At 44.6% G+C, this 15,584-nt stretch overlaps 1 protein-coding gene and 1 long non-coding RNA gene across 2 annotated transcripts; one reads left to right on the plus strand and one right to left on the minus strand.

Moving 5' to 3' along the window:
* Positions 1–482: 482 nt before the first annotated feature.
* LOC141982817 (uncharacterized) lies at positions 483–4,443 on the minus strand. The gene is made up of 3 exons (XR_012638226.1): positions 4,106–4,443; positions 1,122–1,260; positions 483–568 (listed from the first exon to the last, which is right to left on the minus strand). It is a non-coding gene; the product is annotated as an uncharacterized LOC141982817 (long non-coding RNA).
* A 443-nt stretch (positions 4,444–4,886) lies between these two features.
* On the plus strand, positions 4,887–14,070 carry RMP24 (ribonuclease MRP subunit p24). The gene is made up of 5 exons (XM_074945208.1): positions 4,887–5,065; positions 5,584–5,606; positions 6,496–6,695; positions 11,709–11,905; positions 12,431–14,070. The coding sequence occupies exons 1-5, from the start codon at positions 4,986–4,988 to the stop codon at positions 12,585–12,587; spliced, it is 657 nt and encodes a 218-aa protein (XP_074801309.1). The 5' UTR covers positions 4,887–4,985; the 3' UTR covers positions 12,588–14,070.
* The last annotated feature ends 1,514 nt before the right edge of the window (positions 14,071–15,584 follow it).

The following is a 15,584-nucleotide window of genomic DNA, read 5'->3' on the forward strand; positions in this document are numbered from 1 at the left end:
CCTGCAAGGGGGGAGTCTCACGCAGCAGGGAGGAGGATTTTGTGGATGACGAAGAAGAGGAGGAGGAGAATGCGCAGCAGGCAAGCGGTGAATCCGTTCTCCCTGGCAGCCAGGACCTTTTCATCACCCTGGAGCCAATACCCTCTCAAGGCGGGATCCCTGACCCTGAAGCCGGAGTGCACATTTGTAACTAGAGTACAGGGTTTAAAAGCAATAGTGTTTAATGTCTGATTTGCCCTGAAGACTTGGGATGCCTTCGCGGCCAGTACAGCTACGGGAAAAGTCTATTAACGTGTCTGGGGATGGAGCGGGAATCCTCCAGGGACATCTTCATGAAGCTCTCTTGGAGGTACTCTGAAAGCCTTTGCAGAAGGTTTCTGGGGAGGGCCGCCTTATTTCGTCCTCCACGGTAGCACACTTTACCACGCCAAGCCAGTAGCAAGTAGTCTGGAATCATTGCAGCACAAAGCATGGCAGCGACTGGTCCTGGGTTTTGGTTGCATTCAAGCAACATTCGGTCTATATCTTTCTGTGTTAGCCTCAGGAGAGTGATATCATTCATGGTCACCTGGTTGAAATAGGGGAATTTTTGTAAGGGAACAGTAAAAGGACCCCATTCATGCTGGGTTGTTTGTGCTTGGCTAAAAGGGATCACCCCAGAGAATAGCCATGCAGTGGTGTGGGGGGAGGTGTGTGCTGCACATCCACCCAAAAACCGCAGCCCCTCCAGTGAAATCCGACCAGCATTGCTTGCTATGGGAAAGGATGGCGCTGCAGTTTGAAACCATTCCCATGTTATGAAGGTGGAAGAAGCCAACCCCACGTACCAAAAGGCTTACCATGGCTGCCTGGAACCGTAATTCTGTTGTCCAGCCATGTGTGATGTGTCACCATACCAGCAGGCGCTCAATATAAAAGGCAAAATGCAACCTTCTACCTAAACCACATGTGCTGTGAATTGCTTGATTCACTGTGAAAGAGTCTGTCTTTTGTTCTCAGAAATGTATCATCTTAAATTTTACACTCCCTTTTTATGTCCTCCCAGGTGCAAATGTTTCTATGCTCCTCCCATCATCTCTGTCCCTGATGTTATCGCAGATTAGAAGGTGAAAAAAACACACCTGCGATGACATGTTTTCCGAGCTCATGCAGTCCTCCCGTACTGATAGGGCACAGCTTAATGCACGGAGGCATTCAGTGGCAGAGTCCAGGAAAGCATTAAGTGAGCATGAAGAGCAGAGGCAGCAGGCAATGCTGAGGCTAATGGGGGAGCAAACGAACATGATGAAGCGTCTACCGGAGCTGCAGGAAATCCAACAAGAGCAGAGACCTCCACTGCATCCATTGTCTAACCGCCTGCCCTCCTCCCCAAGTTCCATATCCTCCTCACCCAGATGCCCAAGACTGTGGAGGGGGGCCCCTCCGGGCACCCAGTCACTCCACTCGAGAGGATGGACCAAGCAACAGAAGGTTGTCATTCGAACAGTTTTGATTTGTAGTGTGGCTACAATAAGCAATGTGGCCTTGTCCTTCCCTCCTCCCGCACCCCACCCCACCCGGGGTACCTTGTCAGTTATCTCACTTTTTTTTGTAATTAATAAAGAAAGAATGCATGGTTTCAGAACAATAGCCACTGTATTTCCTTTGCCAGCTGTGATCGAAGGGGGGAGGGTGGTTGGCTTACAGGGAATTAAAATCAACCAAGGGTTTGCAGCAAGAACACACACACAGCTGTCACACCATGGCCTGGCCAGTTATGAAACTGGTTTTCAAAGCCTCTCTGATGCGCAGCGCACCTAGCTGTGCTCTTCTAATCGCCCTGGTGTCTGGCTGCTCAAAATCGGCCGACAGGCAATTTGCCTCAACCTCCCACCCCACCATAAACGTCTCCCCCTTACTCTCACAGATATTACGGAGCACACAGCAAGCAGCAATAACAATGGGAATGTTGGTTGCGCTGAGGTCTAACCTACTCAGCAAACAGCACCAGCGAGCTTTTAAATGTCCAAAGGCACGTTCTACCACCATTCTGCACTTGCTCAGCCTATAGTTGAACTGTTCCTTACTACCGTCCTGGCTGCCTGTGTACAGCTTCATGAGCCATGGGAGCAAGGGGTAGGCTGGATCCCCAAGGATAACTATTGGCATTTCAACATCCCCAACAGTAATTTTCTGGTCTGGGAAGTAAGTCCCTTCTTGCAACTGCTCGAGCAGCCCTGAGTTCCTAAAGATGGGAGCGTCATTCACCTTTTTAGGCCATCCCACATTGATGTCGTTGAAATGTCCCTTGTGATCCACCAGTGCTTGCAACACCATTGAGAAGTACCCCTTGTGGTTTACCTACTGGTGCCAAGATAGGGATATGTGGTCCGTCTATCGCCCCACCGCAGTTAGGGAACCCCATTGCAGCAAAGCCATCCAGTATGACCAGCACATTTCCCAGAGTCACTACCCTTAATAGCAGAACGTCAATGATTACATTGGCTACTTGGATCACAGCAGTCCCCACAGTAGACTTGCCCACTCCAAATTGATTCCCGACTGACCGGTAGCAGTCAGGCGTTGCAAGCTTCCACAGGGCTATCACCACTTGCATCTCAACGGTCAGGGCAGCTGTCATCTTGGTATTCCTGCGCTTCAGGGCAGGGAAAAGCAACTCACAAAGTTCAAGGAAAGTGGCTTTACGCATGCGAAAGTTTCACAGCCACTGTGAATCATCCCATACCTGTAACGCTATGCGGTCCCACCCACCTGTGCTTGTTTGCTGGGCCCAGAATAGGTGTTCCACTGTATCAACCAGCCCCACTGCCACCATGATGTCCCAATTGCCACATCCCGTGCTTTCAGGAATGTCTGTGTCCATGTTCTCATCACAATCATCCTTGTGCTGGCGTCTCTTAGCCCAGTTCTGTACATACTCCAGGATAATTATGCAAGGTGTTTACAATGCTCAAAACAGCAGTGGTGAGCTGAGCGGGTTCCATGCTTGCCGTGGTATGTCATGTGTACGGGTAACCCAGGAAAAAAGGCACAAAGCAATTGTCTGCCATTGCTTTCACAGAGGGAAGGAGGGAGGGAGGGGCGACTGACGACATGTACCCAAAACCACCCTCAACAATGTTTTTGCCCTGTCAGGCACTGGGAGCTTAACCCAGAATTCCAATGGGCAGTGGAGACTGTGGGAACTGTGGGATAGCTACCCACAGTGCACCGCTCCATAAGTCGATGCTAGCCACGGTATTGAGCATACACTCCACTGACTTAATGCACTTAGTGGGGACATACACAAACGACTGTATAAAATCGATTTCTAAAAATCAACTTCTATAAAATCGACCTAATTTTGTAGTGTACACATACCCTGAGTATAAGACAAGAAACAACAGATGGATGAGACACTACAACCACTTAGTTTGGAAGCCCACCGACTATGCAGATCAAAAGGAGCACCAGCCATGGTCTGTAGTTACTAACCAGGGGCCCCAGAATCAGCATCCTAGAGGACAGCAGCAATGGGAAAAAGAATTGTAAGAACAACAGAATCCTGTTTCCATGACTGAGAACTCTGTGCTACCCAGAGATATTCTGCTCAGACAGTAAGTGTCCATACTGGGGATTTTCACTGCTCCAGATGGCTCCAGGACAGAGACTCAAACTTTAAAGTCAGAAGGGACCATCACAATCATCTAATCTGACTTCCTGCACATTGCAGGCCAGAGAACCTCACCTAACAACATGTAGTTGATCTGCAACTGCTAGCAGGAAATATCTCCAATGACTGGTGATGGGACACTAGATGGGGAGGGCTCTGAATTACTATAAGGAATTCTGTCCCAGGTGTCTGGCTGGCAGGTCTTGCCCACATGCTCAGCGTCTAACTGAACACCATATTTGGGGTTGGAAAAGAATTTTGCCCTGGGTCAGATTGGCAGAGACTTTTTTTTTTTTGGCCTTTCTCCGCATCATGGGGGACGTCACACACAGGTTTAAACATGCTATTAGGGAAAGCAACTAAAAATATAAATGTTTACTGTTTATACTAGATGACTGTTTATCGTTAAAAACATTAAATGACGTTTAAAATGTGTTTTTGCTTCATTCTCACATTTCCTTGCCAAAATCGGTCTCCCTTCTGGAAAGGACAAGCAGCCCATGTCGACACAGGGATGCAGCAAGGCACTGTGGTAGGGCTCCCCGAAAGCACCACGTTTCGGCCTCTCATTGCAACACTGCTAAGTTAACTAGCACCGTTTTGGGGCCAGGTGGCTCTTTCCTCGGCCTCACTGCAGCTGGTGTTCACGGCAATTAATCCTGCACCGGCACCCGCACCTGACCGGCCTTTCCTGGGAGGTGGTGAGCGCGCTCAGCTCCCCTAAGGGGTGCGCCGCTTCTCATCCGCTTGACTTGTGGGCATGAGCTAGCTAAACCCAGGCTCAGTGCCCCAGTGGCCAGCCGCCGGGCAGAGCACGGGGCCGTTCGCGGCTCGCCGGGGGCAGCCGCAACCGGGCGCTGGGCTGACAGGTCCCGGGGGGGGCGGCTCAAGGGGCACCTGGCGCGCGGGGGCCGATGCGGGGCCCCAGGAACAGGCCGCGCTGGGCGGGGGGGGGTGTCCCGGCCCCCGGGGTCTGTGCTCAGGCGCCTCCATTCGGGGCCTTCTTCCCGCGAGACGCGCCAGGGCAGCTCGGCCCCGCCCCAGCCCCCGCCCGGCTTTACGGGCCCACGAAGCCCCTGCCCCGCCCGCGCCTGCCCCCGGAAGCGGTTTGTGACGGCGCCCCGCGGCAAGGCGGGGGGAGGGGCCAAGCCCGGCAGCGACCCGGCCCGACCGGCTCTTTGTCCCTCCCGCCAGCCCGCGGGGAGGCCGGAACGTTGGTGCCGCGGCTGCCGTTTCCGCCAGGACCCTGCCCCGCGCTTTCCCACCGGAAGGAAAGGCGGCGGCGCTGGGCCGGTGGCCGCGGGGTGTGCGCGCGCCTCTCGCTCTCGCGGGGATGTCCAGGCGCCGGCGGTTCCTGGAAGGGGCGGCTCGGGCGCTGATGGGCACGTGCCCGGCTCAGGCCCGATTCCTGATGTAAGAGCCTGGCGCGCGGTCCCCCTTTCCGGGGTGGGGGGAGAGAACAAGATCTCCAGTATTCTGATTTGTGACGTAATAACGGCCACATCTGCTTCCGGGGGGAGGGGGGTGCTCTGAGAACGTTCTGTTAAATCTCCTGTAGAGTCGTGGCCCCGCTCTCTCGTGTTCACCCACCACGTGGCCCCGGTTTCTTGACGCCTCCCCTGCCCAGGGGCCCGGGCTGTGCGTGGCTGGGTGAGCCCCGCGCGTTTGGGCCGAGGTGCTGTGCGGCGCCCTGTGCCAGGCTGACCTCTGTCCACCCCCACAGCCCGCTGTGTGTCTGTCTGTGCTGCTGCCCGCCCCCCCCCCCCCGACTTCCCCCCTTCTCTCCACAACACTTCCTTATAGAGGACAGCCCATACACAGGGCAGGATCCCAGGCAGGGGGTGTGGCTCGGTCTGGAACCAGCGCCTCTTGCTGCCCCAGCGCAGTGACTTGTAACTTGGTCAGTAACCCCGTCCTTTTTCCTCCCCCAGGTGGACGCTTCATTCTGAAAAAGGCAAGTTTAAATAATTCAGTGGTTTTGGTTCTTTAAATTGGAGACAGACAGGCAAGCTCAATTCACAGCTTTTGAACTGCCCAGAACACATGATGTGACTTTTAAAACATGTTCAGTTCTTCTCCACTTTCGAAAACGGGGGATAACAGAGGGAAATCCTTCACCAGAGGGAATTAGGAAATGTTTTTCTTTTGGTAGAATTTTCTGTGGCTACCACTTATGTCTGATTTAATGTTACCTGGAATGGGATGTAGGGAGGCAGATGTGGGACCATCTCTCCTCCATGTTGCATCCATTCACATCAAGCCTGAATTTCGCCTTTCATTAGCCTCTTTTGATTCTAACACTATTGTATTTTTAATTAAATCTCAGTCTTGGAAGAAGCTTAGCAAGGGCGGACCACCTTTGACCTCAGCAGGGTTTTATGTTGCCACAGGACTGTGCCTCATGGAGTTCCTTGCAGGAATATGTTTCTCATAATGTAAGATTTTGAAGAAAGGTGGATGTATTTTGCTGGTACAATTACCTGTTGGACAGCACATTACTATATGTAACTGTACACGCAATACAACATGATTATTTTTTTAACATTTTGGCATTCGGCTTCCTCTTGAGTTTTTGCTGAGTATGAAATGCAGACTCAAACTAATCCTGTATCTAGTGCTGAAATAGAAACACCTCTAACAGAACAATTTGAACAAAGTACTTGTACCCAAATAAGATTTTTAAAATGCTAGAGAAAAGGCTGCCATACCCTTATCAATGCACAATTTACAGTATGCTATAAATTAGTGGCTTAATAGCTGTAATATATGCCTTTTATATGTTCACCTCTAAAACATACTTACAGAGAGAAGTTCATTTAGGGTTTTACTTTATTCATCTGTAGATAACAAAACCGACAGAGAAAGGATATGCCCTTACTGTTTCCAGTTTTTGGTTCCTGATAACCACAGAGTACGTCTCAAACCCAAGATGAAACTGATTCCACGGATACAGAAACTTCTTAATCGGGAGGCAAAGAACCAAAAACTCAATTTGAAACAGACAAAGCTTTTGAAAAAGTATAAGGACTCAAGAAGTGTTCGGGTAAGATTGCGATTCCAGTTAATACGATAACTGGGTTTGTTCATTCCCTGGAGCCTTAAATTCCCTCAAAGAGAGAGGGAATAAAAGAAGATAGGAAGCTTTTCTCTTTAGAAATTGAGTTTGCAATCCATATGATTATTTCATCAGGACATAACTTTCTCTATGTAACTTTCCTGTTACGGTAACTTCTATTCAAATACACACACAAGGAATTTTAAAACAAAAAACCTGACTTTAATAACAAGGAGATGAGAAAATGGCAGGTGGAAAAATCCCCAAACCTCCAAACACGTGGCTGCAAAAATGTACAGAAGCCACAATCTGCACATTCTAAGATTTAATCTAAAAAACAAGCCATTTATCTTTTTATTGTGAAGATAACTTTTTGTTGTGAACATTCTCGGTGTAAACTGTACTGCTAGTCTATTTGTGCAGTTTTGCAGACGTGTCTCCAGCCAAACTAGCAGCAGCAAAGATTGATACTTGTCTTTTCCCACCCTCTTCGCTCAAGAGTGTTGTGACCTGCAGAGCCTAACTGGGGCCAGGTAAATCCTAACATCATTAAGTAGAGGTAGGTTTTCCCCCCTTTTTTTAAAAAAGAGGAAATCAAAGCTGAAAAGCCTGTTAAAAGTTAATATTCCAGCAGTTACACTAGTTTGGGTGTGATGGACATTTTTTTTTTAAAGTGCATAAGCTGAATGTTACTGTTTGTCATAAAATGTCAATGATAAAGCATACAACACGTAACATAATCCTAATTAAGGTTGCTGTTGGAACATTAACTCTTATTGGCTTACTTCTTTTCTTTAGCCATTTGAGGTATGTCTTCACAGTGTTTTGGAGCCTGTGGGAGCGAGCCTGTCAGCCCAGGTTGATAGACTTAGGTAGCGGGGCTCATGCTAGTGCTCTGAAAATAGCTGTATAGACAGGGCTTTGAAGTTGTGGCTTAGACACCGAAACCTAGGGAGTGCGGGGTGTTTCATACTCTGAGCCACACTTCAAAGCTCTGTCTAGACAGCTGTTTTTAGAGTACTAGTGAAAGCTCTGCTAGATCAAATCTGTTAACCCGGACTGGGATGCTTGCTCCTGTGGGCTGCAAAATGCTGCATAGACATACTCATGGGGAGGCCTGAAGATTTCAAGGACAGCTATGCCTGGAGGAAACACTTGTCACCAGTCTCCCATTTAGAAGTCTGTTGTGAAGCTGTGTACCTAAATGAGAGTAAATTATTTCTGGAAGAGATCAGAAGTTCATGCACACACAAAGTGCTTAGTAACACATTAACACTGTCCCAGTTGCTTATAATTTGAGGGCGAGGATATCCATAGTGACAAGTAGTCTCACATGTCCGACAATGAGACAATTTTTGTTGGTTTGGTTTGTTTCTTTGTCAGCATTTTTCAAATTGAGTGTGAACTGCCTGAGCAGGCTCTGATGTCTCCCAGAGGAAGCTCAAACAATCTTAGGGAAAATTGGGTTGGGTGGCAATTTTGTGTGAGACTTTCCTGACCAGTGTTTAATATTCAATACTGAATAGCCAATGACTTCTTATTTGCTGATTAGAAAGTGGAAATGATCCAGCAATGAAAAATGAAATGAAAAAAAATGAAAAATGAATTACTGACTTCCCCTATCTACAGTGTTAAAATATACATTTCTGCCCCGGAGCACAGTGTTTTATCACCAATAAAAGGCACTTTACCCAGTGCTGCAAACCAGTGTGCATTATGGGAGCTCTCAGAATGCTTTCTGGGCTTGATTTTTGCTCTCATTTACACCAATGTGTAAATCCAAAGTAACTTCATTAAAATAATGAAAATAGTCATTAAGGGGCGAGGGAAGACACTTGTTAACACATAATATAATAAACAGTGCTGACACATTTCACTTTACTGCATGAGCTTCATTGATCAAATGAACCAGAATGATCAAAATGGAGAAGTTTTCAAGTTCTGAAGCTGTCATGTAGAAAATAACTATATATAACTTTAATGTAGTGCTATAGAGACATACAAATCTATTAAAACAATTAGATAGACAGATGTCTTAATAAATGAAGACAACACCCCACTGGGGTGGAGGGATAGCTCAGTGGTTTGAGCACTGGCCTGCTAAACCCAGGGTTGTGAGTTCAATCCTTGAGGGGGCCATTTAGGGATCTGGGGCAAAAATTGCGGATTGGCCCTGCTTTGAGCAGGGGGTTGGACTAGATGACCTCCTGGGGTCCCTTCCAACCCTGATATTCTATGATTCTAGGCCAAACATTGACTCTTCAGAGCGTGTCCTGCTGGTAGATTGAACAGCTTTCTAAGAAATGAGGAAACTACTGATTATAATTTCCTGTGCCAGAATTTGCAACAATAGAAATCTGAACCACCAACAACACAAGATTGGGTTGAGGAAGTATCATTATCATTAACTAGGATCACTTCTATGTCAAGGCTATAGGCACTTCAGATAGACACAGTACAAAACTAACAAAATGAAGCAAATTCCCTCCCCTCAAAATTTTAGTTTCCATTTGAAGGGCTCACAAACCACTGTGAACCTGGAAGTTTTGCTTTTATTATTCACTGGTGTGATATCACAAATATTTAGGATGGATTTGAAAAGCTGTCATTTTAGACAGCGGATATTCAGTGTGTCTCTTCCTATTCCAATAACGTGGGTGGATCCAACACTTTGTGGTCTTGCCCAAACAAACTTAAGTAATGATACTAAGGAAGGGGTGGGCAAAAACTTTTTGGCCCGAAAGCCACTTCAGGGTGTGAAATGGTATGGAGGTCCGGGTAGGAAAGGCTGTGCCCCCCCAAACCTCCTGGCCCGCCCCCCAAACCTCCTGGCCCCCACCCCATCCACCCCCACCCACTTCCCGCCCACTGACTGGCCCCCTCAGAACCTCCAAACCCCCCCCCCCCACACACACACACACACCTTGTCCCCTAACCACCCCCCTGGGACTCCACCCCCAACCAACCCCCCCTGCTCCCTGTCCACCCTGACCCCTATCCACATCCCCACCCCCGACAGCCCCCCCCCGACCCCACCCCCTATCCAACCCCTCCCTGACCCCTGACCACACCACCCCAGAACCACTGCCCCCTGCTCCTGACTGCCCCCCGGGACTCCCTACCCAACCCCCTTCGCTGCCACGCACGCCGCTGCTACCGTCCCCAGACAGGACGGTCCTGCAGGCCGTAGTTTGCCCACCTCTGTACTAAGGAGTAGTTGGCCAGGTGTGAATGTACCGCTTATGTCTTAAAAAAAAAAAAAAATCCCCAAAAGAACCAAATATTGATGTACACTGTGACCTGCAGAGTTGTAACAGGTTTTTAAACAAAAATATACATTTGTTTGTTAGCTGGACAGATTCTCAGAATATAGCAGGCATCTATATAAATGTGAGTTTATAGTTTGTGGTCCATTCTAATCTCCATGCAATGTCCTTGAATTGGGATTTAAACATAGTAATACCGTCTGCTCTGTTTCAGACAGACTGACAGTCCCATTAAGATCTGTCTGAGTTAAGATCAAGATTGACTTACATACTTACTGTGATTTGGTGTGCACTTTGCTAGTTGGATTGTGCTTGAAATGTTTCTGGTATTATATACTTAAAATACTACCAGGAACTGACAGCTCCCAAAATTACCATTTTAGAGCCATATAAGCTCCTTCTGTAGAAAATGACACATTAGGAGCAAAGTTGACTGAGACTTAAACCAACAAGCTGACAGGCTAGGTTTACAAGATCTTTCTTAACCATTAGTGATATGTTATATCTTGGTTTAAGCATTCTGCTAACTTTGCAATTGCATAAAATTACCTTATTCCATTTTGCAGAGTTCTAAAACTCCTAGAGGCATCGTCTGTAAATTTGTTTTTGCAGATATGGTTCATCAGTTAATGGAAGATCAGCTGTTAAAGAGACTTTTGCCAAAGCCATTGGTTTCCAAACTTTGGGTTGTGGACCACTGGTGGTCTTCTGTGGAGAGTTGGCAGGTCACATTGTTTTAATTCTCCTTGTTTCTAGCTGAATCCATTAAAAAGAGCTAAAATAAATTAAAAGCTTTCCTGTTATTTTCTGTGACAGCAGTTGGTGTACTTGTAAGAGATGTTATGTGATGGGAGCAGTGTCTCAGACAGTCTCTCTATTAACACATGGTTTTGCCCACTCAGCTGCTTTCCCTTTTGACCCCACTGAACTTTAGTAGATACCCTCTAGTCCCACTCTCCCTGTGTGGTTCTCCTTCTCTCCATACCAATGGGCTACCTTGTTTCTTTTTATCTGTAGTGCATCTTTTTATTTTTGCAGATTTGGGATTTTTAATATTTTCTCTGAAGACTCACCAAAAAAAGTGTTCTGGAGGGGTACCCATGTTAGTCTGTATCAGCAAAAACAACGAGGAGTCCCTGCTGCACCTTAGAGACTAACAAATGTATTTGGGCATAAGCTTTCGTGCACTAAAACCTACTTCATCGGTGCCACAAGGACTCCTTGTTGTTTTTGCAAAAAAGTGTTGTATAGAGGTGTAAATTAAAAAATGAATTTTAAAATACATTTTGATCGTTTTCTGGATTCTTGTCTGTTTGTGGTGAAACATGAATTCCACTGGGGTACATTCAAAGTATTATACAGTCAGAGCTACTTTTAATGTTGTCTAGTCTTTTTGTGGTGACAAGGTTGTTTTTCGTGTTTCACTCCATGTGTTTGCAATTCAGAATTAAAAGTCCCCTGAAATTAGTTTCCAGGGGATTGGAGTCATTTCTAGTCACACCCTTGGGGATTTGATGATTTACGTGGTTTAAAAGAGAAAGCTAGATGTGGATTTGATGTTGCTTTTTATGTCTCTCTGCTTCACACAAGTAAGTATTTAAGCAGCTTGATTCACTCTCTCTAATTTTGAAGAGCAGTTTAGATAAGTCTAAAAGTGTTAGTCATCAGTGCCTTATACATTTAAAATGCAGGAAGACTGACAGAAGAGCTAACATTTCCTTTCCTCTATTCACAGCTGGTTACTTGCAACACATGCAACAAAACAACAAGACATCATGGTAAAAGCAGAGATTTTCTGGCAACAGCAACAAGCCGTTCTGGTACTCCGAAGAGTAGACCAGACCCAAAGACTCCGATATCTGCAAACAAAATGACACCCTTAAACCACAGTAAATCTGGATCTAAAAGCAAGAGTCCAGCATCAACTTCCAGGTGCCTATTTCCATTTTACCTAAAGAGGCAACATACTTCAGTGAATAAGGGCACAGTACTAGAAGTCAGGAAAGGGAGTTCAGACAAGTTGTTTAGTAATCGCTCTGATAATTAATATTTTATCTTTTATCAAGGATCTGAAATGGAAGATCAGTTGTTGTTTGGGTTTGTTTTTTAATTGCAGGAGTCCAAAGAGTCTAATAAAAAGAGTGACTAGGGGTAAAAAATATCACTTCTAGGTGTTTTTAAAAAAATAAACTTCAGCCTTAGTGTGAGATACCATGTAGGGTTTTTATTTTCTAAGCATGTATGTAATTGTGTGCACAAACTCAGTACTTGCATACATATTTGGGTAGTTGTGCTTCTCACAGCCCACTTTTACACGCAATGTATAAGTTATGTTTGCAGTTAAGTAATTGTGCACCTGAATTTTATGTAAAGACCATTTTCAAACGCAGACCTAAAATTACATTATTCCTCCAGCCTCTTATTAAAAAGAGATTTTTGTTTTGTTTTGCTTTTCAGAACATGCATGGCTGGACAGTCACCATCCAGTTCTTTGTCCAAGACTCCCAAAAACGCTAAATTTCACTTTACTCAGCTAAAACGGTTGCTTAATCTTGAAGAAAAACAAAAGAGCCAGAAGAAGATGGACCTGAAAAACTTCTTGTCGTCACTTTGAAATACTGAATAATTACAATAGTCATGATAATGGTTACAATAGTAGTGGCTAAAATTGGGCCAGTAAATGAACTAGATTAGTGGCTGGTTTATTAATTGTTTTATAAACTTAGAAACAATTTTTGTTAATACTGGTTTAATTTCTGGCTGTGTTAAGGCCTTCAGCATGTAGGGGAGATTTAAATACATTGTTTGGAAACAGTCTCTGTACTTTTAGATGGATTGCCTACCAGAGGATATTGCTGGAATAATAAGGTAATAAGCCATGTCTTGGAAGCCTGAACTTGTATCACAATCTTTAGTGGCTCAGGAATTAAAAGCCAAAAGCTGTTCTTGGACCAAATTGGTTTGCACTGTAGCAATCAGTGTAATGGTTTTTAAAATAGGATCCTGTACCACAGTAGAACTTGCAGAGGATCTGCTGATCTCTGATTCTTTCCAGATCTGTGCTGTAAATGCTGTGGGTTTGTTTGTGAGTTTTACTCAGGACTTTCTCTGTGACTAAAACTGATTTCCAAAGGAAATCTGTGTGGTCATCTTAATGAACTGACAAAGTAATTCTGAAACATTCCTGCTTAATGCTATTCAGCAGAAGTAGGTCTTATTCTGAAATTTCTGAAGTTGATGGCTCCATTTTTCCATGTGGAAAGAAAATAGTTTTACAACCAAAAATTTCTTTTTCTGTAAGTTATATAAAGTTTATTCCTTTCTGTTCCAGACCTCATTCTTGTTTTGGCACCTGTAAAGCGACAGATAAAATGATTCCACTTGCCCCTTGAAGTGCATCTGGCCTATTTTTATCCAATTAAAAACCACTTTCCAACAAATACAAGTTGGTATATTTAAAAAAAAAAACATTTCAGGGAAGGCAGAGCTTGTTGCAAATCTTAGTTTTAATCTCATAAGAGCTGATAAGTATGTAATATTCATATGAATCTTCTGGAAATGGGTAATGTGACTGAAATACATAGTAGAAGTGATTTGGAAAGCCCTTCCTTCACTTTAGGCTTAACTAAAATATATGTAGGGTCATTTTTTAACAATTTTTCTGGTAACTATGCTTTTACAATGCATTGTGCTGTTTTTCCTCTCTGTAGGGCTCTGTATTTATTTACATGGGTCACTTTATGGCTTGTCCTCTGATGCCTTTACTAATTCTTTAGTTTCGTTGGGAAGAAAAATGTATACTGTAAAGCAGTATTTTAAAAGGGTTTGTGTTGTAAAATCTTAACTGTAAATAATTTTAAATCTTTTTTCATAAGGTGTGTGGTACTTTTGCATGCTGTGACACTTTGCATGCTCTGTGTAGGATTGAAACATGACTATTTATATAATTAATATTGCCACTGTTAGACAACTGCAACAAATTTTATACAAAGTATGTTAGGTAAGGTATCAATGAAAAAGTCACAATCTATCATCTTTGGATCTAATGTGAAATCCCTTTATATCCCATTTCTTACCCATAACAATTTTATATTCAACATGAAGACTTTGTCCAAACCATGGGAATGGCCATGAGTACTAGGATGACTCCTAAATATGCCAACTTCTTCATGGGCCCCATTGAGGAAGCATTTCTGGACAAGTACACCACAAAACCAATGAAATACCTGAGATACGTCAATGATATTTTCTTTGGATAGATGACCTAAACTTCATCGTAGATTTCCACCACAGTTTCAACAACCACTCCCCATTCTTTAAACTCTCTCTAGAACACTCCCACATTAGCATCAACTTCCTGAACGCAACAATCAGCTTCAACCATGGAACCCTACAGACAAGAAACCCCTAGTTCATCATACCTACCTTCACAGATCCAGTAACCACCCCAAACCCCCCAAGAAATTTATCTACAGCCAGATGCTCTCACACCACAGAATAAGGTCTGAGGAGAAAGTCTGGGATATACACCTTAACACACTTAAAACTGCCTACACCAAACAAGGACACTCCACTAGAGAAGTAGATATACTTCATGGAATGGGCCACTCAAATACCTCAAGAAAACCTGCTTTAACAGATAAACCTCCCTATTAGAATTATAACCCATACTTGATGGGGTCCTCATCCTAAAGAAATCTTTCCTGAACCCCCTCTGTTGGCCTTCAAACAACCCTCCCAAGCTCATAATCAGAAGTAGCTCCACCCAGATGAGGATACACCAACTGAAAACCACCAGATCCTTCCAGAACAACAGGTGCAAAACCTGTACACATCAACAGCTACAATGATCAATAATCCCCACAACACACCTTTCAAGATCCATGCCTATATGTGCTTATCACAATATATGGTGTACCTCTTCCTGTGCACTAAATGCCCCAATAACAACTTAGTGGGCGAAATGAGACAATCAGTATGCTCCAAATGAACTCTCACAGAAAAACGATAAAAGAAAAACACCCTATCACCTGTGTGTGAACACTTTTCACAAAGTGATCATTATATCTGACCTCTCAATGCTCATCCTCGAAGCCTGCACAACACCTTCAAAAGAGAAGCCTGGGAGTTTAAATTCATAACTTTCCTAGATGCTAAAAATCATAGGCTGAATATGGACACTGGATTTATGGTTTATTACAATAATCTGTAACCTAAAAACCCCCTCCCAGCTCTTTTTTCTCCCCATCCCATAACACCTCTCCAGTCATAGGAGTTAACTGGCCACTTAATACATATTTCAAAGGACAATTCAAGGTGAACTACATGTGCTAAACGACGTGTTCCATCTTGTACATTTCCCAGACCTGAGAAAAAGCTCATCCTAAGATTGATAGCTTGTATCTTTCACCAATAGAAGTTAGTCCTGGCTATGACAACACTGCATATAAGAAAACAAAATGGTAACAGTAATCAGTTTGGTACAGTAATCATGCTTAAACTTTCTTCCATTTTGAGATATTCCCAGTTTCAGCAATTATTCCCAATTTTAAGTACAGGGAATCTCTCAAACTGGTAAATCTTTCCAAATGGAAGACACTAAAGTGTAATC

The sequence above is a fragment of the Natator depressus genome, chromosome 2, assembly GCF_965152275.1.
Source record: "Natator depressus isolate rNatDep1 chromosome 2, rNatDep2.hap1, whole genome shotgun sequence".
Classification (NCBI taxonomy): domain Eukaryota; kingdom Metazoa; phylum Chordata; order Testudines; family Cheloniidae; genus Natator; species Natator depressus.